The sequence below is a fragment of the Clavelina lepadiformis genome, chromosome 4 (genome assembly GCF_947623445.1).
Source record: "Clavelina lepadiformis chromosome 4, kaClaLepa1.1, whole genome shotgun sequence".
In the NCBI taxonomy this organism is placed as follows: Eukaryota; Metazoa; Chordata; class Ascidiacea; order Aplousobranchia; family Clavelinidae; genus Clavelina; species Clavelina lepadiformis.
In genome coordinates, this window is record NC_135243.1 from 882,701 (window position 1) to 907,615 (window position 24,915).

Consider the following 24,915-nt stretch of genomic DNA (forward strand, 5'->3'; position numbering starts at 1 on the left):
ACAGGCTTTTTATAACGGAAACCTTGAATACATCATCAAATCATTACAACATTATTACATCAAACTGTTGCTTAACTGAAACACGTTCATTGCCACTTAATTAGCTAAATACCGACTGACAGTTACCAGAAGTCAACTAAATTAACCCCACACCTCATGCAGTCTAGCTTATATAGAGGAACAGACTTCTTCTTCTCGCTGGAAATCATTGGTTTTGACTCATTGCTGCCACCAACTGATATCAGGTTATGTTGAAACATGTGGTTTAGTAATTTTACATCTAACAATTCACAGTGACCTAACTGGAATAATGGCGGTTGGAATTTACACACAAGACTTGTGGATAGTTGGGAATTTTAACAAAATGTAAGAACTTTATTGAATGAATTCAGTGTAAATTATTTGATATTTTTAAGGTATCTGGAATTACATTTTTCTTTTGACTTGTTTCTTTACTAAGCAGAAAGTTAAATTTGTTAGCTTAATTCTTTGCATTTGTTTTCACTACGACTATGATAACTATGTCTCTAGCTACAAGTCGTCCTTCGTTATTCAGTTCCACAAATTTCACAATCAATCTACGTCATCAATCATTGAAACGGAGTTGTCTATAGCTCCCCTGAAAAGCAGCTTACTGGAAAAATTCATGCAGTGAAAAACTGAAAATCACGAAATTTTACTCCATTCCATTACAAGTTGAAACATCACCATTTTGGTTGGTTGGTGCTTAAAGTACTTTACATAAATTGAAGATGATTTCAAATCAGTTAGCAATGTTATACGTTGACAAAATCTATTGGCAGTAACAGTTACGTAATGCTTCATGACGCGAATATGAACAACAACGAGAATCGTCCAGTTGAAAAGTCATCTCGCATAAACTGGAATGCCTAAAAACCCCAGATTCCAATTTTCAACCTGGGATCGAACAAATATCATAGTTACGTCATAATTGCAACTTTCTTCGGTTAAGATCATTGCCAGGAAGTGTAAATTTATCACATGTCTGTTCGCAAATGATGCCATAAAGCAACAAAATTAGTTCAGAAAACAAAAGTTGGCGACGATGTAGGAGGATTGTAATTTTATAAGATGTCGATGTGATCTACTTTTAAATATATGTTTTGTATCAGAATTGCAGTTTTAATATTTGCTGAGGTCAAAGTCATAAAATAACGAAGGACAAATAAAATCGAAAGGCCACACACTTCAATATAGAAGCCTCTTTGGCTAAGTTACTGTAAATGATTCACAAATTTTGTTTTAAAAACGCTTTTATAACATTTGACATTCATAACGTCATATTTACGTTTACTTGCTGCTGGTAGGCGACACCGGACAACTCGGACAACCGCTTTATTCCGCCAAAATGCTCGAGAACGGAACAAAAGTAAAAATTGAAGGTAAAAAACTCCTGTTAATTCGGACACAGGTTTGCAATTCCTATCGTTAGGTTATGACAAAATAAACTTCGTTCGTTTTAACACAAGATGCAGTTGCATTATGAGTGATTATGGTGAAACAATGACGATCGATGCAGTAACAATCGACAATGAACTCATATAAGGCCGTGCCAGCTTCATAGTCGCTTTTACCTCGGTACAATTGCGTCCATCTTGTAGAACAGAATGGTACAGAAAAGTTTAGCAAAAAAAGTGAACGAAGAAAAAAATTAAGACGCTTGCTTCACAGTTGGGCAGTTAGCTGCGTTGGTGGGGATATCAAAAAGTGCGTATATGTGTGTGTTACACAGTAATATACAGTATTTGTTGAATCGTTTGGTATCGAAATACTGTACAATACAACTAACCTGAAGGTATAACTCTTGTGCGTTTTATGCGATCAGTGCCAATTACTGCAGTATAGCGCAGCTGCAATTCATTTATTACGCAACAGTACAGTATTTTAAATGCGTTGTTTGCCTTTACACATGACCATGAAACGAGCAACTGATTTTCCGCTTAATTCGGACAAAGCCGTTTCTCCGCTTAATTCGGCCAAAAGTGAGCGGAACCAAAGTGTCCAATTAAGCGGAGTCGACTGTACAACGTACACATAAAAGCTAGGAATAATCGTAGCGCCAACACGCGAGGTAGAAATAAAGGCAACCGGATCGGTTATTGATACGTGATAAGGCGTGGGGACGGTCAATGAGGTCATAAAATTGCGTAAATGTGTGGTCAGACGAGTAGTTGTGAGACGGGACCTTGGGTAGATACAAACTTGTCCTAAAACATATTTTTATCTTGTAGGCCGTGTATAATCAGTATCTGCTGTAAGTTGAGAATGCGATCTCTCCAATGCTGGGCTGCAAGGTCACTCACAAGTAGTCGAGAAGCTTCAACAACACGCATCAGGCCGCATGGAGCTGGATTTTGTGTTTGGCTGGTGTTGGAATAAGCTGCATTTCGCTTTCAGTGAATTATCTCGCAAAATTGTTTTAAAATTAAAACTTGTAGAAGCAGTGCTGAGGCTGATGCACGTGACAAGGTTTGAAAGGGCGACAGCCAATAATACGACCAGATGTCATTTGAAACTACACCGCGGTTATTTTGCGAGGGACGAAAAAATATTGTCTACGAGTGCATCAAAATGTGGCTTAAAAACGTAAAGTTTTGACAAAATTCAGTAAATTTAGAAAAACATGAGCCGAGTTAAAACATTTGCTAGAACGGGAACTTAATAAACGAACATTAACACGCATTCATCGTATATCGGCTTCACCACAATGAAGGAAGGTCAAAGGTCAACCATACAGTTGTGAAACTTCCTTTCGCTCTACACTGACAGCGTTAAATTGTTTCGAAAGAGAATCTCTCTCAAAACCCCGTCCCTGCCCCTATAACGTCACTCTCCGCCAGTGTCCGGGAGAAGTTGGAAGTTCTTGAGAACGACCGGATAACTGGATATCGGGGTCGAGTAGGAACCAATTCGGTCAATGTGGACGTGGATAGGGTATTTGGAGTATTCACTTGGGTATTAGGAGGCGGATAGGGACGAGGCAGCCCTGGTTAAGAGGGATGTCGTAGCCCACCATGGACTTGAGGCAGTAGATGATGGCAGACTTGCTGATCGCTTTCGGCGCGTTCAAGTTGTTTATCACCATAGGGGATGTCCCCTCGAAATCGAACGTCGCGCTGCCCTCCTGCGAGTCGATCTCCACGCGGAGGTTGATCACTGATCCGTCGTCCATCTCGCATGAAGCGCGAAGTACGCCGTCCGTTGTCGTGGACACGTCGCGCAGCAGATTTCTGACCGCGACCTCGGCGTGGTTTTGGATGTGTGCCATGTAAGCTTGGACCACTTCCAACCCGTAACACGATATAAGCTCCTGGACCAGGTGGATCCCCTAAGGCCTAAACAGAAAGCTTCGTTGTAATGTCTGTGATTGATACAGTTGTGACGTCACAAAGACACTTACCTTCTGGTTAGCGGCAACTAGCGCTCTCAAGTCGGCCAGGTTGCCATGGAGATTGTGGGTCCCGCTGCAACGAGCAAAATCGCCAGGGGGCATAAGAATCGCTGTCACTTCTGTGAGGTCACAAGTAAAAACAAGTTCAACAGGGTTTAAAAATAATTCTGACTTATTAGAAAACCAGAAACCAATTCATCGTTTCACTTAACAACTACCATGAAACTTTTCAGCATCATATGATATGATAAAGCAGTCATTCACAACATTATCACAATCACATCCCAGCATAAATCGTAACCTTCTCAAAATGTTTCAGTAGCGGTTGGTTAACACAAACACCATTGTTAAACAACAACAATGAAATGTTTCAAACATCATATGATAAACTTTGTGATTAGATCTATAACATTTATCACATGGTCATACTCACGGTGAGATCAGGAAGATGAACTCCTTCAGCACATGGATGATTGGAGAGAATGCAATCTCCCTTATTGATATCTATCGCCCACATCTGGTACTGTACACCATCCTGCATGGCCCCTAGGTGGACTGGGATGTGAGGAGCGTTGGAAACAAGACAACCATCATGTCCGAAAAAAGCGCACGAGAAGTCAAGTAGCTCCTGTCGGTTCATGTAATGTTACACCAGGAATATTGAGTGTTTTCACGACACAGAATGATCATAATAGAATTACAACTGCTTAGTTATCAAGAACATATTTGCACAAGCAAGTCTGGCAATATACACAAGACTATACAGGACTTTCAACAGCTGAACCACAGATAAAATGTCAAGGGCCGAGAAATCTTGGTGCAATAAATTCGCAGAAATCAGACCAAACAAGTAAAAGCAGTTTTGGACGATTATCTAGACCAGTGATGCACACAGCAGTCTCCAGCTTAAGTACGCAACTTAAATCTGGTCGGTTTGTGCGTAGTTTGCAATGTTTTTGTTATTTCTTCCCTTGAAGTGTGCACAGTGACAGAACTACACATCGCAATCAACCCTTTTAAGCCGTAACAATTACACAAGTATAATTTAGTCTGCTGGGTTTACGGTTATGACAACAAATGCACAGCTTGGTCCTTGAGATGAACTTTTTAATTTAGATTAGTAAAGTAGGCCTAAGTATCAAACTTGTAATCGCGAATAAGTTACCAGGTCAGTGGATTCAAATCTGCATGCACTATATACAACGCTTGCATGAGATGGGTGCAGTAGTGAGCTAGCCTGCAGTAAAATTGTACAAGTTTTTGCAGATGAAATGATTGTGTTAGGTGGTGAGTATAATTGCACAGTAGCTTACTCCTAGTAATCTTGTACTTTTAACTGCGCATGATGTCAAGCATTTAAGTCAGTGTTTCTCAAACTTTTTGCGATCGCGTACCATTCATTCGTTTTTTTTGCTACACTGCGTACCACCTGGCTCCTGAATGACTTATTTTACTCAAATGTACCGGTATTTATTAGTTATTACCGTTATTACTATACCATAACACCAATGAATAGCAAGAAAACACAATTTAATTTGATAGATGCAACTGTTTCTTCTGCACAAGCTTGTCTATCCGGGGCAACACATTAGTCACAGCACATCGAAAATCATGTTCAGCGGTACCACTTAAAAAGCTCTCGCGTACCACAGTTTGAGAACCACTGATTTAAGTGAATCTCAGAGATTAGAAGTTATCACCGGGTTGAGGGAGCCAGCTCCTCCAAGTAAGTAAAGTTTTGCTCGGAAAGACGAAGTGAGTGAAGACATTATTCCAAAGGTTTAGAAGAATCATCAAGAAGTTATTCGAAAATGATCTGCTTTGATGTCTGAAGAGACCAAAACAAAACAATTTCAAGCATCTGTTGGTCAATTTTCTGAACTGGAGGATATGTTGTATGTTTGGATTGATAGCAAGCGTCGCACAAGCCTTCCACTTCCGCCCTCATTGGCCGTTTTTAAAACAAAACAAATCGCTGAACAGCTATTGATATCAGAGGATGACTTGAAAGCTTCATGGCAGTGGCCGATTCCGATCACGCCGTGGATTGCAGAAAATTCTTCTCCACGATGAGAAGATCCCGAGAATGTTTATAACATGGAGGAAACTGGGTTATTTTTTCAGCTCTTGCTCATGCCATCTGAAGATGTCAGCACTATCCGAGGAAAAAGAAAGCTAAAGAACGAGTGTCACTGGTTGTTTGCGCAAATGCCACAGGAACGCATAAAGTTCCTTGTACATTGATTGGGAAACCAAAATTTCCGGCTTGTGTCAAGAATCGAGAATGGCCTCTAAAGTACTAAGTCAGGGTAAAGCAAGGATGGATGTTGACAAGTGTTGGAAATGGTTCAATAAAGTTTTTCATCCTGAAGTGAAGAAGAGAACAGGACGCTGGGTTCTCTTGTTGATGGACACCGCTCCTTGTCATTTTTATGCTTTTGAGAGAAACAACGTCAAGGTGGCATTTTCCCTTCCAACTGCACTAGCTGGAAGCAACCATGCAATATGGGTATAATTGCAGCACTAAAGAAAAGTTGAGATATTTGTATGTTAAGGATGTTCTTAGCCTTTATGAGCTAGACGAGACCTTGAAGTTACGCAAACAAGAGCAAGCAAAAAGGTTACCCAGATGGGCAGCGGGTGTTGCCTATGGCAACCATCATCTGCTAGATGCAGCGAATTACGTCAACTATGCATGGGATGCGATATCAGAATCAGCGATAGAAAACGTGTTTAAAAGGGCTGATTTATTTCCATTAGAAGGTGGCATTGTTGATGGATGAAATCTGATATGATCTTATGTCCAGGATACGAGAACTAGATATGAAAAAACTGTTTAATTTTTCGACATGTGGTGGCTTACCACTCGATGTCACTAGAGCATGATCTTCAATCCCAGAAAGTTCGATACCTCCAACTCTGCCACCGTCGTTGATGATGTCACATCCTGGATTGGCAAAACCAAATCCTCTCTTGTATCTTCAGATGCGTGGATGAGTTTGATGTTGATGAAGTAAAATTATGATGTTTGAATGATCTAAAATTTGGATATAAAGTTTTAATCAAACGACAGCGTAGCTGTTGCATAGTAATTGGTTGTGAATATTCTACAAATATCATTCGACAACAACTTATATATGGACGAGGTTCTTTGCAACTAACTGTGGAAAATACTTCAAACTGCATCAGTGTTGATCTTAGCACCCACCTGGCTTGGAAAGTCGGCATAAGGTCACCAAACTTTGATGCAACGAAGTCTAAGTTTTTCACCGTGGAAGGCTGACACATGAGGGCGCAGTCGGTCCACTCATACCTCCCATTCAAATAAAGATCGGTTTTGATGCTTTTAGGGGAAACCCTGATCTGATAATGCTTGCACACACTCGGCTATAAGCTCATCAATAGTGACATCTAGTGCAGATATGGGCTCTGTGATCGAAATGCAACGAAATTGTTCTCAAAAGATTTATATCAAACAAATCAGAAAAGAACAAATTATTAGGTAATTGCAATCATCCAATTTACCAATACGAGATTATCAATTAACATATGTATATTGAGATGTTTATATGACATTTTATTATCCAACCATTACAGCGAGATGATGATTTAAACTGTGATAATACACTGTGATGTAACAAATTGGTAATAATGAAGTAAAATAACTGTCGCAAACTGTTAATTAAAAAAAAGTCACCCAAATAAATTAAATAAGTAAAAACATTCGGAAAAGACGTAACGATTTAATCTTGTTTAAATAAGAGACAGCCTTTGTTGTAGAGAGAAGAGATTGTCAAGTTGCCTGAGCTACCGCAAAACTAGCACTAAATACACATGGACCACGAACGGAATGGCAAATTTTTCGTGGCAATTCGCCGTGAAAAATATCGGCTTCGTGTGCTCAGGGATGAAAACCTGGTGTGTGGTTGGAAATAATGAAGCCATGTTGCATAATGTTGTCTGATATAATCAGGTAATTTCATATGATATGATACCAACTAAACAAATGATTGTTGGTAACCACATAAATTACCACATCGGCAACTAAATTGCCAAATAACCACATAGCTGGTAAATTAGATAACCACATAATGGTGGTGGTCCCAGCATAAATCGCAAACTTCTGATAATGTTTTAGTAGCGGTTGGTTAACATAAACACCGTTGTGAAACAACCATGAAATTTTTGAACATCGTATGGCAAACTTCATGTTCAGATCTATAACATTTATCACATCACCAAGCAAATCACATGATCATACTCACGAGATTGATCAGGAAGATGAACTCCTCCAGTACATGGATGGTTGGAGAGGATGCAATCTCCTTCATTGATATCTATCGCCCTCATCTGGTACTGCACGGCATCCTGCATGGCTCCTAGGTGGCCTAGGATGTGAGAAGCGTTGGAAACAAGACCACCATCATGTCCGAAAAGAGCGCACGAGAAGTCAAGTCGTTCCTGTCGATTCATGTAATGTTACACAAAGAATATTGAGTGTTTTCACGACACAGAATGATCATAATAGAATTACACCTACTCAGCTATCAACAACGTATTTACACAAGCAAGTCTTGCAATATACAAAGACTAGACAGGACTTTCAACGACTGAACCACAGATAAAATGTCAAGGGCTGAGAAATCTTGGTGCAATAAATTCGCAGCTATGGTTAGCTGCTATGTGTAAACATGCTTTCTTGACTTTCGCTATAGGTTCATTTTTACTAAAATTTTAAAGTGTGTCACGATGGCAATTGTATTTTTGAAATTTGATTCTGAAATACGTCAATTGTTACGTCATAATATTTGGTGTCTCTCCGCGTTGAAGCGTATTGTTTTCCTTAATGATGTTTACAGGAAGCCAGATGTTTTTGCTACTAACCTGTAAATATCCGACCAGTTTACGACGTATAATTTTCGAGTCATTAACGATTGAAAACTTGTGTGCAGTGTCGGCCACACATAATAAAAATAGTAATGTCGCGCACCCGGTTTAAATAGGGTAAAACCAACGTCAGCCAATACTAAAACCGTAAAATGAAGAAAACTTAAATTTAGTACTGATTTAATAACCAGGTATTTTAGTAATTAAACTAATTGTATTGACAAAAAATGAGTGAAAAAAAGAGAATGTATGACCAAAATTATCTGAAGTATGGCTTTATAGATACCACAGTGAACGGAAAAGTCGTACCGCAATGCGTGATATGCTTAGAAAAGCTAAGCTGGTTTAAAGGTAATTCTGACTCATTAGAAAACCAGAAACCAATTCGTCATTTCACACAACAACTACCATGAAACTTTTCAGCATCATGTGATACGAGAAAGCACATCATTCACAACATTATCACATAAATCACAATCACATCCCAGCATAAATCGCAACCTTCTCAAAATGTTTCAGTAGCGGTTAGTTAACACAAACACCGTTGCTACACAACCATGAAATTTTTGAACATCCTATGATAAACTTTGTGATCAGATCTATAACATTTATCACATCACCAAGCAAATCACATGATCATACTCACAGGAGTGATCACAGTTAGATAAAAAAGATGAAGTCCTCCAGCCCATGGATATTTAGAGAGGATGTAATCACCCTCCTTATTCTGTATCGCCATCATCTGGTACTGCACGACATCCTGCATGACCCCTAGGTGGCCTGGGATGTGAGGAGCGTTGGAAACAAGACCACCATCGGGTCCGAAAAGAGTGCACAAGAAGTCAAGTCGTTCCTGTCGATTCATGTAATGTTACACAATAAACAATGAGTGTTCTAATGACACAGAATGATCATAATAGAACTATACCTACTCAGTTATCAAGAACATATTTACACAAGCAAGTCTGGCAATATACACAAGACTATACAGGACTTTCAACGACTGAACCACAGATAAAATGTCAAGGGCTGAGAAATCTTGGTGCAATAAATTCGCAGAAATTAGACTAAACAAGTAAATGCAGTGCTGGACAATTATCTAGACCAGTAATCTCCAGCTTAAGTACGCAACTGGTAGGTGCGCGTACTTAGCAATGTTTTCGTTTTTTCTTCCCTTGAAATGTGTACGGTGACAGTACTGCGCATCACAATCAACTCTTTTAAGCCGTAACAATTACGCAAGTGTAATTTCGTCTGCTGGGTTTACTGTTACGACAAGAAATGCAAGAAGCTTGGTCCTTGAGGTTAAGTTTTTAATTTAGATTAGTAAAATAGTCCAAAGCATCAAACTTGTAATCGCAAATAGATTAATTATTATTAGTGTACCAGGTCGTGGATTCAAATCTGCATGCACTTTATACAACACCTGCACGAGATGGGTGCAGTAGTGAGCTAGCCTGCAGTAAAATTGTACAAGTTTTTGCAGATGAAATGATTGTGTTAGGTGGTGAGTATAATTGCACAGTAGCTTACTCCTAGTAATTCTGTAACTTTTAACTGCGCATGATGACAAGTAAGGAAAGCGTTTAAGAGAATCACAGAGTTGAGGGACCCAGCTCCTCCTAGTAAGCAAAGTTTTGCTCAAAAGGACAAAGTGAGTGAAGACATTATTCGAAAGGTTTGGGAGAATCGAGAAGCTATTTGAAAATGATCTGCTTTGATGTATGAAGAGACCAAAACATAACAATTTCGAGCATCTGTTGTTCGATTTTCTGAACTGGAGGATATGTTGTATGTTTGGATTGATAGCATGCACTGCACAAGCCTTCCAGTTCAGCCTTCATTGCTTGTTTTAAAAGCCAAGCAAATCGCCGAACAACTATTAATATCAGAGGATGACTTGAAAGCTTCATGGCAGTGGCTTAGCAGATTCCGATCACATGGTGGAGCAGAAACTTCTTTTCCACGGTGAACGAGCAGAAGTGGATAAAGAAAAATTTGGATTACTGGCTGCATTAAATGATTTATATGCATGCTATTGCTCAGTATGATCCCGAGAATGTTTATAACAAAACTGGGAAACTGGGTTATTTTTTTAGTTCTTGCTCAGATATACCTTGCTCATGCCATCTGGAGATGTCAGCACTACCCGAGGAAAAAGAAAGCTAACGAATGAGTGTCACTGGGTGTTTGCACAAATACCACAGAAACGTATAAAGTTCCTTGTACATTGATTGGGAAACCAAAATTTCCGGCTTGTGTCAAGAGTCGAGAATGGCCTCTAAAGTACTAAGTCAGGGTAAAGCATGGATGGACGTTGACAAGTGTTGGAAATGGTTCAATAAAGTTTTTCATCCTGAAGTGAAGAAGAGAACAGGACGCTGGGTTCTCTTGTTGATGGACACCGCTCCTTGTCATTTTTATGCTTTTGAGAGAAACAACGTCATGGTGGCATTTTCCCTTCCAACTGCACTAGCTGGAAGCAACCATGCGATATGGGTATAATTGCAGAACTAAAGAAAAGTTGGAGATATTTGTATGTTAAGGATATTCTTAGCCTTTATGAGGTAGACGAGACTTTGAAGTTACGCAAACAAGAGCAAGCAAAAAGGTTACCCAGAGGGGCAGCGGGTGTTGCCTATGGCAACCATCATCTGCTAGATGCAGCGAATTACGTCAACTATGCATGGGATGCGATATCAGAATCAGCAATAGAAAACGTGTTTAAAAGGGCTGAATTATTTCCATTAGAAGGTGGCATTGTTGATGGATGAAATCTGATATGATCTTATGTCCAGGATACGAGAACTAGATATGAAAAACTGTTTAATTTTTCGACATGTGGTGGCTTACCACTCGATATCACTAGAGCATGATCTTCAATCCCAGAAAGTTCGATACCTCCAACTCTGCCACCATCGTTGATGATGTCACGTCCTGGACTGGCAAAACCAAATCCTTTCTTGTATCTGCAGATGCGTGAATGAGTTTGATGTTAGTGAACTAAATAATAACACTGGTCAACAAAAATTTTGTTGCATTTCTACCAACACTTGTTCTTACCTAATTTGGGGGCGCTGAATCCGAATCTGACCTTAGTTTTTTTCTGCAAGGTGTAGATTTTTTGCAAAATGAGTTTTTTTATTTTTTCTTTACTAAATTCAAATTTTCTGAAAATTACATGATTTGTCAAATGACGTTCTTGCTTATAGTCGAATAACCAACCTCAAAACAAAAATAGGTTCCCAGAAATTATTGTGTTACCACTAGCATTTGTATTTACAGACAATTAGGCACCAAATGTTTGAAAAAATGTAACAAAGAACATTTTTGCTGGTAAAATACATATAATAAGCATATAATATAATAATATAATAAGAGTTTTTTGCAAAATGACATTGAAAAGATTGATGGAAATCCAATAACTTCTTCGTTTGTACGCTTTTTGAGTTTGTTGCTTTAATTTTATCATATGACAAAGCAGGGAAAGTGTAAAGAAGATGATGAAAGGATTCATTGTCAGGATTTAGAGCTTTAACAAACGGTGTTATGAGACCGTTTGATGTGCAGGGGCGGAAAAACAATTTTGTCTCTGCTTACGATTGGGTTGTGTGTTACATTAGGCATGCCAACTTGAAATGTTTCACATAAGGGCCGCTCCTTCTGTGTCCAATGTTTTTCACGTGCTCTGCTATCCCACATGCATAGATAACATAGAAATTTAGTGTATCCTTTTTGCTGACCTAGCAGAAAACTAACCATTTTGAGGTTAACACAAATGATCCAGTTGTGCTCATGTTATCTGAGCAAATCCATAACAATTCTGATGTCATCATGCCATTCCTTTAAGACAGTGGAGTGACCAACTGGAACAGCTTCATAAACATTTCCATTGTGTAAAAAGACCCACTTGAGGCTGCGCTTGGAACTGTCCAAAAACAATCGCCATTGTCCTGGATCATACGAGGAGATACCCAGTTGTTCGAGAAGACCAGGTATATTGTTGCAATATACCAGCATATTTTCCTCTGAAAAATAGGGAAGAAAGAGTTCTTCTCTTTATCGAAAAAAGGAAACCTTTACAGATTGATCTACAACCTGTTTTTCCTTGAGTCTGGAGGCTAAGAGCTGAGCTTCTTGCTTGGACAAATCTAAATCACGTACTAAGTCATTCAGTTCTGATTGATTAAACTGCTGAATAGCTACTCTGGTTTCACCAGAAGAGTGTTCAGATTCTGTATCTGTTCTTTTATACTCCATTTCCATATAACCTCTTCCCTTTCCGATTCAGTTTCCTCATCTTCAGAAAATGTAAAACCACTAAAGACTGGAGGAGGGAATCTATCAGAGTGCGGAACAGGTCGTATAGCTGATGGTATACTTGGATAAAAAAAGCATTAGTCGGCTCTTCCTGCCAACACCTTTCATATTTACCATGCAAAAGTAGCAGTCAGTCGTGTGATCTTGGGGTTCACGCCACACCATTGGAATGCAAAAAGGCAGACTCTTCCGCTTTCCTTTTGTTCAGTAGGCAGGCTCTGTAGGCAGGCTTCACGAACGATGTTATATTTCATCTTTGACGAAAAAAGCGTGTACACACCACTCATATAACAAAAGTGTAAAGTAGAGCTTTACGAGTGTAAAATAGAGCTTATAACCTATCCTACAGCACCTATCCGCAATACCTCACTATAATAAAACTGCTTAGCTTCTTCAAACGCCCTTAAACAGCAGTAGGCTACAACTTAAAAGAGCTGAAAGCTTCTATCTGAATCACTGGTACTGTACCATACAGACAGCGCACACTAAATATGAGCCAGAAACGAAAAAATTTAAATTTTCGATTGCATAAAAACCAGAGCATGCATAAAAAAACTGATTGCAGATTTGAAATCAGCATCCCAAGATTGTGTAGAATCAGTTAAAAAATCTCATGCAACAAAAAATAAAAAAAAATTTGTTGACCAGTGTAATGTTTGAATAATCTAAAAATTTGAATGCTAAGTTTTAATAAAACGACAGCGTAGCTGTTGCATAGTAATTGGCTGTGAACATTCTACAAATATCATTCGACAACAACTTATACATGGACGAGGTTCTTTGCAACTAAATGTGGAAAATACTTCAAACCTCATTAGTCTTGACCTTAGCACCCACCTGGCTTGGAAAGTCTGCAAAAAGTCACCAAACTTTGATGCGACAAAATCTAAGTTTTTCACCGTGGAAGGCTGACACATGAGGGCGCAGTCGGTCCGCTCATACCTCGGATTCAAATAAAGATCGGTTTTGATGCTTTCAGGGGAAACCCTGATCTGATAATGCTTGCACACACTCGACTATAAGCTCATCAATAGTGACATCTAGTGCAGATATGGGCTCTGTGATCAAAATGCAACGAAATTGTTCTCAAAAGATTTATATCAAACAAATCAGAAAAGAACAAATTATTAGGTAATTGCAATCATCCAATTTACCAATACGAGATTATCAATTAACATATGTATATTGAGATGTTTATATGACATTTTATTATCCAACCATTACAGCGAGATGATGATTTAAACTGTGATAATACACTGTGATGTAACAAATTGGTAATAATGAAGTAAAATAACTGTCGCAAACTGTTAATTAGAAAAAAGTCACCCAAATGAATTAAATAAGTAAAAACATTCGGAACAGACGTAACTATTTAATCTTGTTTAAATAAGAGACAGCCTTTGTTGTAGAGAGAAGAGATTGTCAAGTTGCCTGAGCTACCGCAAAACTAGCACTAAATACACATGGACCACGAACGGAATGGCAAATTTTTCGTGGCAATTCGCCGCGAAAAATATCGGCTTCGTGTGCTCAGGGATGAAAACCTGGTGTGTGGTTGCAAATAATAAAGCCATGTTGCATAATGTTGTCTGATATAATCAGGTAATTTCATATGATATGATACCAACTAAACAAATGATTGTTGGTAACCACATAAATTACCACATCGGCAACTAAATTGCCAAATAACCACAAAGCTGGTAAATTAGGTAACCACATAATGGTGGTGGTCCCAGCATAAATCGCAAACTTCTGATAATGTTTTAGTAGCGGTTGGTTAACATAAACACCGTTGTGAAACAACCATGAAATTTTTGAACATCGTATGGCAAACCACTTGTTCAGATCTATAACATTTATCACATCACCAAGCAAATCACATGATCATACTCACAAGATTGATCAGGAAGATGAACTCCTCCAGTACATGGATGGTTGGAGAGGATGCAATCTCCTTCATTGATATCTATCGCTCTCATCTGGTACTGCACGGCATCCTGCATGGCCCCTAGGTGGCCTAGGATGTGAGAAGCGTTGGAAACAAGACCACCATCAGGTCCGAAAAGAGCGCACGAGAAGTCAAGTCGTTCCTGTCGATTCATGTAATGTTACACAATAAACAATGAGTGTTCTAATGACACAGAATGATCATAATAGAATTACACCTACTCAGCTATCAACAACGTATTTACACAAGCAAGTCTTGCAATATACAAAGACTAGACAGGACTTTCAACGACTGAACCACAGATAAAATGTCAAGGGCTGAGAAATCTTGGTGCAATAAATTCGCAGAAATTAGAACAAACAAGTAAAAGCACTGTTGGACGATTATCTAGACCAGTAATATAAAATAACAAACATGTATAAATATGACAAGTTCAAGCCAGACCATAATGTTAGTGGATATCGCTGTCCGTTGTAGAATCCTACCCATCTGTTCTGCAATGCTCATGAACCTTTGATGTCAAAGGTCAGAGGTTATAATATAGTGATGGGGTCAGTGATCCCAGTATAGCACATAACCCATAAAAGTTAATCGGGAATGACAAAAAACCCAACCACGCCTTACAGCTACCCCAATAATAATTGTATGCATTTGGTATTCAATTTCCCAGTTATTGTCTTTTGGGTAAATTGTCAGTCATAAAAATCGCTTCGAGAAATTCCGTCCACCAAATAACACTTAACAATAACAAATACCACCTATTTAAAATAACGGAGAATGACAAAGAACCCAACCACACCTTACAACTACCACAATGGTCATTGCATGCATTTGATATTCAATTTTCCAGTTATTGTCAGTTATAAAACTTGCTTCCAAAAACTGTATCTACGAAATAACACTGACCTGTGTGAAAATATAGAGAGTTGGATAGCGCCCAATTCCTTGCCAATATGCTTCGGCTTTCCCTTCCCTATCATGATGGTCACGTCACCTGAATAAGCGAATTTTCACAAAATTACAATTTCTAATCGCGGCAAGCTACAATGATGTTGTCAGTCTATCATGTAACAAAAAGACAACCCTCAACACAATCTAAAGTGATGTTACCATGATGTCATAATGCAATACATAGTCATACGCAACCATGATGTCATAACGCAATACCTTTCTTAGTCATCTTTCTCTTGCAGTCAGGTTCCACCAAGATTGTGCTGATTTTGTGGATGATAATCGTTGAACCGTGAATCACCTGACAGATCCTCTATGAAAGTCACAAAGTCATAATATTTTACAAAAGGTAAAAATAAAATATCTCAAAAAGATCGAAAGAAAACAAGATACTCAATACTATAATATACAGTCGAAATCGGTTAATCGCATATCGGTTAAAGTCATAAATCGCTTAATAGCATTGCATTGCATAATCCCAAACCATTCCCATTCACTTGTGAAGAAAATTCAACGGTTAATCGCATAAGGGTTAATCGCATAAATCGGTTAATCGAATAGGTTTTGTTGATTGATTTGTAGACTTGTATCACTTAACCGCATATTTCCTTTGATGAAGTGTTAAGTCGCTGAAGATTATCCTCACCAATAAACAAAAATCATCGTCAGATCTCTCGCAAGGCTATAGAGACAGTAGCACGTAAATGATTTGAACAATAAAGTAAACTTCACGAAAAAAAGCCTTTTCTACAGTGATTATGAACCACAAAACTACGTTTCATTTAAGGATTGTTACGGATGGTTACATCACAATAGAACAACAAGACTAATTTTTATTTAAGCATTGTTACGTCGCAAAGCGCAAACCACTGCAAAAACGTAGAATACCTGTACTGTACTGTAGCCTACGTATACGATATAAAATGCCAGGAAATAGTAAGCCAGCAAAGCGAAAAGATTTATGTCTGTCCGATAGAATCCTTGTTATTGAAAAATTTTTTGTGTCGAAATCGAAAAGAAGGAAGCTCACTTGTTGCGTCATAATGCATTGTGTCATTCCAAAAATCGGCGGAGGAGCAAGAATGCGTGCGCCGGTGTTTAAAAGAGAATAACGGAGAAAATGTAGGAACACATACACCGATTAATCGCATAAAAAAGCTTGGAAAATTGACTATGCGATTAACTGATTTCGACTGTATGCACAAAAATATAACGAAGCATGTAGAGTCCAAACAACACATATAAGCACATATCAGCACATTGAAATAAAAAACACACTTTGTTCTGTTGTTGACATTAACAGGAAAATTTGTGTCATTGTTGAAATTTTGTCTTAATTTAAGATTTCAAAATAAAATACCTGTGGCGCTTGTATGGTGACACCAGCTGTAGTAGACTTGAACACATGCTCATATTCCCCGTCGTATCGACTTAGATCTGTTGATGTTCCTGTGTAAATAGTGTCATAAATTTCACGATGACAACACAAGGACATAACTTACGTAATCTTATTAATATTTACCTAGCTTGCGCATGCATGCAACATACATGCTCATACTGATATCCTAGCGGCACCATACCTCCCATGTTGTACCCAATGCTGGGTTGGTCTTCAAATGATGTCATAGTGTACCCCACTACGCCACCTGCTGGGCCGGATAATATTGTTCTATTTCCATCGAACCTGAGCATTGAGGAGTGTGAGATGTTGTATTTTATATCAGAAGACGTAAACATTTGATGAATCTTTTCCAACTCAAGGGCTGTTTGAGTGTTGAGTTTTTACAGGCGGGCCAGATCATAGGCACAAACGATGTCATAATTAGTTGGAGCTGTTACTTGCTCCTATATCTGCGTTCCTCAATCTACAACACAGTTTGCAATGATAGGTGTCACTTCATTGGTAGCTTGCTTATCGCTGATTTAAATGAATATGACGATCTGTTGTTATACTTCATGTTAATATAATAATATAATCACAGCCTTACGAACAAACTTATTTATCAATAGGAGTGAGGCCACCATCAGACTGCAGAAAGAGCGAGTAGATGTCTATGTTGTTGAGGTCAGATTGAAAGCTTCTATATATTCTTTAACTCACATTGTGAGGTAGGCATCTACGCATGCAGCGAAGTCGTGCGAGACAATCTTGACCATGGACTTAAGATGATAGTTAAGACTTGTTTAAATCTCATCTCCATGGCAATCTTTTTAACTGCTACTTCATACTCGGAAAAGCTGCATACATAGACATCTGATGTCACAGTTGAACGTTAAAAATATTAAATTAAACTTGATTATGCAATAGCATAATTACTAATCAATATATAAACACAATAGACCAGCATCACAAAGTGAACAATAACAATTAACCAAACAATCGATGATGCAAAGTTTTGTGAAGACAACTTAAAGCAATCGAGCTTAAACAAGACTCAAACTCAGCATTCTTTTACTTTTGCTGCCAAACAAAGCAAAACAGTTGTAGGCACCAAAACATATGCATTGCCAAGCTGTATATAATTTCAATCTAACAACAGCATAGACTCACATGTATGAACGCATGACAGCATCAAACAAATAAACTACTATAATTACGCAGAGAAGTGAGGCTTACTTCAGCTCTTGCCTGACACTAACATAAGCGTAGGTGCAGTTCTACAACCAACAGAAAACTAGGATATAATTAGGAATAGGAAAGCAGATCAAAAAGGTTAAGAACCGCTGCTTTAAATCAAAGTAAAAAGTGATAATAAACTCATCTCTGACGAAATATTAAACACCATGAAAACTATAAAATAAGCAAAGACGAAAAATACAAAACCCACATTCAAAGTCACCAGTAGGTAGTAGCTGAATACAACTGCATTGTCAACTGGAAATATCAGAGTTAATAAACTTACGAGGTCCAACATTTTTGGTCTTGATTGGTTTCCAAGAGGATCTCTCCAACCCTCAGTGAGAGCAAGTGCCATTCTCTCATCTTTCCTCTCGAGGAGAAAATTTGTGGCAACGGTCGTTCCCATCCGGATGAAATCGATCTTAATCAAGTCGAGTGATTAATGCATTATAATTTTCAACTCTTTAAAACAAAAATAAACTATGTACACATAATTAGGCGGTCTATAGATTTAAACAGCATTTCATAGCAGTGGTTTTAGCCAAGTTGACAAATGGTTAAACTTGTGGAGATGATGAGAAACTAACATTAATTACAGACAAAATTACAGGCATATTTGTAATTAAGCACCAACAATAAAATCAAACTACATTTGATAATAATCTTTTTAGCCTCGTCAACAAAGCAACAAATTAAACTTGAAGCAACAATGAGAAATAAAATTATTCACAAAATTATGATAAACTTTTCCATATATATAGGCTTTATTTATGTTTATTTTTGTAACATACCTTTTCCATAATGCTTCGAATTCCTTCCCTGGGAGCATCACAGTAATTTTGTGGATCGACAGACAACAGCTTCATCACTTCGACGCATAGGTCAGTCAATTGGCAGATCTGTGAACTACTTCTGCTGCATTTGTAATGAATGCTTTTAATATCGATAATGAAGTTAGGACTAGCATTTTTCATGTCTAGGCTATGTAGAATAGGCCTAGGCCTACTACACTGGAAAAAAAGTGACCGTCATCAGTCCAAAATTTTTATCATTGACTATTAAGACGTTGATTTCGTTGAAAAAACATTGCCCATACCTTATTGTGGTCCAAGTAATACCCATAAATCTGCCTGCATACAGTTTGCAACTCGTTTTTATGGCTGACTAGGCCTACGCACCACCGATGCACTGGAAACAATGATGGCTACAACTAAAACCCAGTGTACGATGTGATTGGCATTTACTTCGTTATAAGTGAAAGACTAGTGGCTTAATCTCATTTGTGCCATGTAATATACGAAGCCACTTGACACAGTCAGAGTTTCTTACCTAACAGTTGCTGCTATCGCGATAAATATCACATTAATATTGAGATGGTGACATTTCGTCACTGTTTAATTCAAAATCTTCCTTAGAATCCTTATCCATGCAATGCCGTAATTTTATGAACTTTGTTACTAAATGCAAGGTTAAACAAGGTCAAAACAACTTAAAAGTAATCCTGTGTAAGTACAATAGGCAGACATTTAATACAAATTTCATTACCCTAATTACTTTCCTCAAAAAATTAAGACCTTTTTTTTAACAATCCGGGAATGCTAACGTGCACAATTGCTACGATTCTTTAATTTATTTTTCACATAAAAACACGGCATTTATGCTAACAATCACAACGAATAAGTACAAGACAACCTTTGTGATAAATATATCAATTAATGTAATATAAAATTGTTTACGACATAGAACTCTCAGCTATCGAATCAGTGAAGCATAACACTGCGTGACGTAATCGATTGTTCCCCTGTGCGTGCATTTTGATTTATTCAGTGCCTTTTGGTTTCTACGTTCAACGCTGCAACATGTCTTTGTGCTGTTGCTGTCACAATGTTCTATCTTGATTTATTCGTTCAATGAAACTTCATTATAATCAGATTATACAGTTGTCGAGGTGTGCAATTAATTCTAAGATTAAGAAAAGTGAAACAACGACCTGAGACTCATTCACTTCGAGGACATTAAGCAATTTTACAGACAAACATTGTAATTCAAGTGGTCGTCCTTACAGGCTAAGGAATGATAAACCACCATTTCATTACAACTTAATTTAAGCTAAAATATGTGGTTCCTAACTATATAATAACAAATGTTATGCACTTTGTTAGAACAAATTCAAACAGAATTACAATCAAACAATCCCAGTAATATCGATTATTTGAGAACTTAAAATTTTACTGTTCAACTTGTAAAATGGAAAATCCTGTATACTTACAACATGTAAATATTTAATTTCAAACAGTTCACTTTTTGCAATTTTGTAGCGTAAGTATTTAAGACCTCGTCCTCTGGAATCACTACATACTTTCTAACAAGAGACACGTACATAGTTTCACACAACATTACCAATTCCAGTCTCCCAAAATCAGGAAGACCATCTTGAACATATGTGGCAACAAAACACCGAATGTTATATTATGTACCGTAAATTTCTATCCATCGAAAGTACGAACGATTGTGTGACACTGAGAAAAGTCAACACATCGGCAGAAAAATTGTTAAACAGATGAACTTTTGGTCCCAGAGTATACTTGGATGCAAATAAATTTTCGTCTTGCAACAGCATACAGAGGTGACGTTGGTGCTTTTCCGCCAAAAACTTTTGGGTGTTTTTAAAAGAAGCTCTGCTAGTTAAAGACTTGAATAAAGACTGCTTCGCCTCAAACCGCATGCACCATGTTCTTCCAGATGAACCAAGGTTTTCTATATCCGTTTGCACATGAGTCAGATAATGTTGTTTTGGGATGATGTTAACACTTGGAAACGCTAATTTAAAGAGCTGGAGATAAGAAGAAATCAACAAACACAAATAAGGTGAAGGCGTCATGGACAATGTTCGGAGACAAAGGAATATTGATAATTTTCAGCAAAGCTAAAAAGCACTGGTAAGTGTCACAAAGAAAATCAATGAACTCACTAAGTACAAAGGGCAGCATTCTTGCCAGTAGTAGCATTTGTGATGTGGGCTGACGCAATTTCTTCTCTTTTTTGATATGGTGAGACATTATCTGAGAAGGTTTTTTTGCTGTCTCGATATAGCAGCACGGAAAATTTGAAACCTTTTAATTTAGCGTTGAAAGCGTTAACTTATTTTTTTTCGTAGATATGGTAATTAAGCATAGGAATAATGGCATGCGGCAATAATTACATGTTGAGAAGAACAGTTAAATGGGTTAAAATACGGTATATCGAATAAGGCTGTCCGTCTATTTAGCCCACACTGCCTTGACTTTTCCTTGCAGTACTCTTCGTGCGTTGCGGTATCTCTTAACGTAAAGTTTTCTTTCCATGTTTTTGTTTTTATTTCCTCCACTGTTGCTAAGCAATGGCGACACATCTTGAATGCAAAACCCCATACTTGTTAATATCTGAAGTTATTGAAATAGCTGGAAGACAAATCCTGAAATACTTTGACCGATGGCTTGGTGGTAAATTATAAAAAGATATATAGAAACGTTCAAGCTTGTGATCAATAGTTTGCTTCTGCAACTAATTTCGCCATGGTGGTGAGCTATACGCGCTATACCTGGGAAAAAGTTGTGTAATCTGATAATATTTTTCTTGCGAATATTGGCTCAATGTTTCGCTCAGATTTATATGATCTGATATGGGCTAGCCCCCCCAGTGGTGATGTGTTGCGCATTCTATAAGTTATGACCAGCCCTTAGATTATGTTATTATGTTATATTATAGTATAAATGTTTGAAAAATGAAACACCCGGTCTCTTATTGGTTGTGTTATGTCGTAATTTATGACGTCATTCCAAGAAGACCGTAGAATACGGCAGGTAACCTTTGATAAAATCTTTGTAGATGATACGAACAGTTTACTAACTTTTCATGATTATCACGTTTTTACTTCGCGCTTGATCCCAGAGTGATTCCATCTGTAATCAATGAAGCGTAGAAAAAGAGAAAAAGGAGAAGAACGACGACGAAATTACACATTCCACAGTAATGCTTGAATTGCGTGCGATTGCTTATAGAAAACATCTTCGTAATGTAGCCGTGGCTGTTTTATTTTGCAACCATGAGATTCGTTACGAGCAATTTTCAGGCTTTGTGACGTTGTTATGAAGGGGAGCGGAGGGGCATATTTTTACGTAAAAAATTGGACAATATCGTCACCGAAGGAAGTTCAAAGCGTTAATTAGACTCTATTTGTCTGTCGTCCGACCAAAAATAAATCGACACGCATTCTTTTATATCAACACGATGAATGATTTTAAATGGTTAAACTTTGGACTATTAATTGTTTATTGCATTGGTGATTGATTACTTCATTATGTAAAAATCGGTTTACGCAGCGTCGGTGTACACACTGAATTTTATTACAGTAAATGTTTGAATGTGATACTTCGCTTTGTATTTACTTCTAGTTGATTCTTTAAAACTTTTCTTGACATGAATTAGCTTGTGTAACGCGTCGCAAATTACACGCAAGTTCTTACGCATTTTACGTCATATTCTTCGCTGTCCACGTATCTAGATGTCATATTGGACAAAGAAAGAGGAAGGATTCAAACCGCTGTAAAATAAGGACTAGGCAAAATATTTTCAAATTTTTTTATCTCGTAAAAGAATTCATGTGCAACTTCCCTGAGCAAAATCATCACAATCCAACGCTCAGTACGTTTGTAATTTAAAAAAGAATCAAAGCGTTTCGATAATTTCCATTGTTAAGTAGGCCTATAGGCGATCGAAAAGATCTTGCCACCCAAAAAGACTGGCACCGGTAACTCAGAAAGGGTCTACATGGAATATAAGTCAAAACGTCAATTTTGCACCAGAAATCAACATTCGCCGACGTATCATATACCAACTTTCCAGCAGGGAGAAATATGGCCAATAGGCAATAAACGAGCAATTAATTTATTATCTCCCACGCACTTAGCAAACTTTCCAATCTGGAACGCATGAGACTCGTCGACGGGCTCACTAAACTTTCTTGGGTCTCTTGTACTTTTGACGTAAACTGAAGGTTTTGACTTCTCATGACTTTTTTAGAACACTGACAGTTCTTCTCAGTAAGCACTCAAAATTAGAACGCCAAAAAAACATATTTCAAATTTGCAAATTTGTAAATTAGGAATAGGAGAAACTTCCTGGCAAACAATACCTGCTGGCTTGCTAAAAATTAAACTGGAAAACACTTTCTGGTAGACTTAAGTGGTTCGATATTTTATATTTTTACGAGTAATATAACAGTGTACGCTGGTGCCAAATTCTGTCTCCTCATTGTGACGTCATGAATTCAAATTCAATTATGGTTTTGATTCAACAAAAAAGTAGCAGTAGCCGGACCAGTGTCTAGAGCAGTCAGCCGAGTTTGGATATTGAACATGTGGCCGTCTGAGTTGTTGAGAGATAAAGATGCCCCAAATAATGGGCTATATCTGACTTCACTTGTGGTGGAAGGTTGCGAGTACACCTCGGTACTGCACGTGCTCGTTAGAACAGCCCACAAATAAAAAATTGATAAAACTTTTATTTACAAACTGATAAGCGTAATGTAAATTAAGGTTCTTGGTATTCAACAAAGTCGGAGACGCAAAGGCATATAAAGAAAAATAATCAACGCAAGAATGTAAATTAAAGAGGAAAACGAAAAGTTAAAGGAAAATGACGAAAGCGTAGCAAATGACCGAGCTAGCCTTTGTGCAATTTCCGATTTTCACACATTTTATATTTCTTTACTTAGTATCGCCCGAATTTAGAACTGTTCACCAAAAAAATTAGATGATAGCTGAGCTGATGATGGCTGGACCGTGTTAAGCCAGTAAATAGTAAAATATAAAGCAAGATATAAGTTGTCTGCACTCTGAAGGTTAACCATGTTTTTGAATCGAGACTGTTATTCAGCCTCGACTCAACCGCGTACAATCAGCATCACTGTCAAAATATGAAAGTATTGTTCAAGCGACAATTTTACAACTTTATAAAAAACTTCATTATGCAACGACATGTTAAGCGTTCTTGTTGACCTTGATTTCAATGCGCAAAACAAATTCCACAAAGCTCGAAAGTTTGACGCAAAAGAGTCGATTTTCCAAATTCTTATCATCTGTTTGAGTAATTCAATTTCAATTTCAAATTTACGCAAATATAAGACTCAGTTCCATCGGGTTAGAAAAAGCTGTACAGAAAACTATCAAACAGATATCTTCAGTATATTAATATAAGCTATACTTGCTGAAAAACTCGGCGCACTACTGACAATATTGAAAGCATCATGATTTGTACAGCTAAAGATTGGACACTTTCGACCGTGAAACTCCGTTTCCTTTAACATCAGCGCAAAAAGTTTTCGAAAAGATCACTCTTCGTTTACGTCATAACCTAGGAGTATAGCAATTGTAAAGAAGCAACTGACAAGGGAATCCTGAGCATGGTATATGCCAGAAAATTCAAGCTGCATGAGGCCAGTTGCTTTAAACGTTGGAATAACACTATGGCAGAATTCGTTTTTATAGTTATTGTAGTTTAGGTACTTGCATACTTACTGTTTCTACTTACCCTATCAACCTATTGTGTCCTATTCTTAGGTTTTAACATTAAACAGTTAACTCTGTTAACATAAAGTAAAATTCTAGCCGCGAAATTGCCACTCTGCTTAAATAATTTATGTTTATGGACAATCACCTTTAAAGTTCACGCGCCAACGTAATTATGACGTAATTCAATTTATAGTGTGTCTTTCAGTCTCGTTGCTGCGTTTTTCAT

At 37.7% G+C, this 24,915-nt stretch overlaps 3 protein-coding genes across 4 annotated transcripts in view; all 3 read right to left on the reverse strand.

Annotated features, from left to right (window-relative positions):
- Positions 1–711: 711 nt before the first annotated feature.
- On the reverse strand, positions 712–6,835 carry LOC143452343 (uncharacterized). The gene is made up of 4 exons (XM_076953279.1): positions 6,621–6,835; positions 3,846–6,449; positions 3,422–3,531; positions 712–3,356 (listed from the first exon to the last, which is right to left on the reverse strand). The coding sequence occupies exons 3-4, from the start codon at positions 3,512–3,514 to the stop codon at positions 3,012–3,014; spliced, it is 438 nt and encodes a 145-aa protein (XP_076809394.1). The 5' UTR covers positions 3,515–3,531; positions 3,846–6,449; positions 6,621–6,835; the 3' UTR covers positions 712–3,011.
- A 1,146-nt stretch (positions 6,836–7,981) lies between these two features.
- LOC143452345 (5-oxoprolinase-like) overlaps positions 7,982–24,915 on the reverse strand; it is a 117,713-nt gene continuing 100,779 nt past the window's right edge. Inside the window, exons 7-9 of one of the 2 annotated variants that reach the window (XM_076953286.1) lie at positions 11,363–13,677; positions 11,153–11,268; positions 7,982–9,152 (exon numbers count right to left, since the gene is read on the reverse strand). The gene's annotated coding sequence lies outside the window, so the exon portion shown is untranslated. Of the gene's footprint in view, positions 9,153–11,152; positions 13,678–24,915 lie in introns of both variants that reach the window. The other variant, XM_076953285.1, reaches the window with a different exon arrangement.
- Positions 17,523–19,344, reverse strand: LOC143452350 (uncharacterized). The gene is made up of 3 exons (XM_076953297.1): positions 18,930–19,344; positions 18,422–18,559; positions 17,523–17,756 (listed from the first exon to the last, which is right to left on the reverse strand). The coding sequence occupies exons 1-3, from the start codon at positions 19,110–19,112 to the stop codon at positions 17,742–17,744; spliced, it is 336 nt and encodes a 111-aa protein (XP_076809412.1). The 5' UTR covers positions 19,113–19,344; the 3' UTR covers positions 17,523–17,741.

Bases quoted from the DNA above. Each gene is read 5' to 3' on its own strand.
- LOC143452350 (XM_076953297.1), bottom strand. From the start codon at position 19,112: ATGAAAAATGCTAGTCCTAACTTCATTATCGATATTAAAAGCATTCAT. The intron at 18,560-18,929 runs GTATGTTACAAA...GACTTGATTAAG, and splicing joins TTCGAAGCATTATGGAAAAG to ATCGATTTCATCCGGATGGG.
- LOC143452343 (XM_076953279.1), bottom strand. From the start codon at position 3,514: ATGCCCCCTGGCGATTTTGCTCGTTGCAGCGGGACCCACAATCTCCAT. The intron at 3,357-3,421 runs GTAAGTGTCTTT...CTTTCTGTTTAG, and splicing joins TAGTTGCCGCTAACCAGAAG to GCCTTAGGGGATCCACCTGG.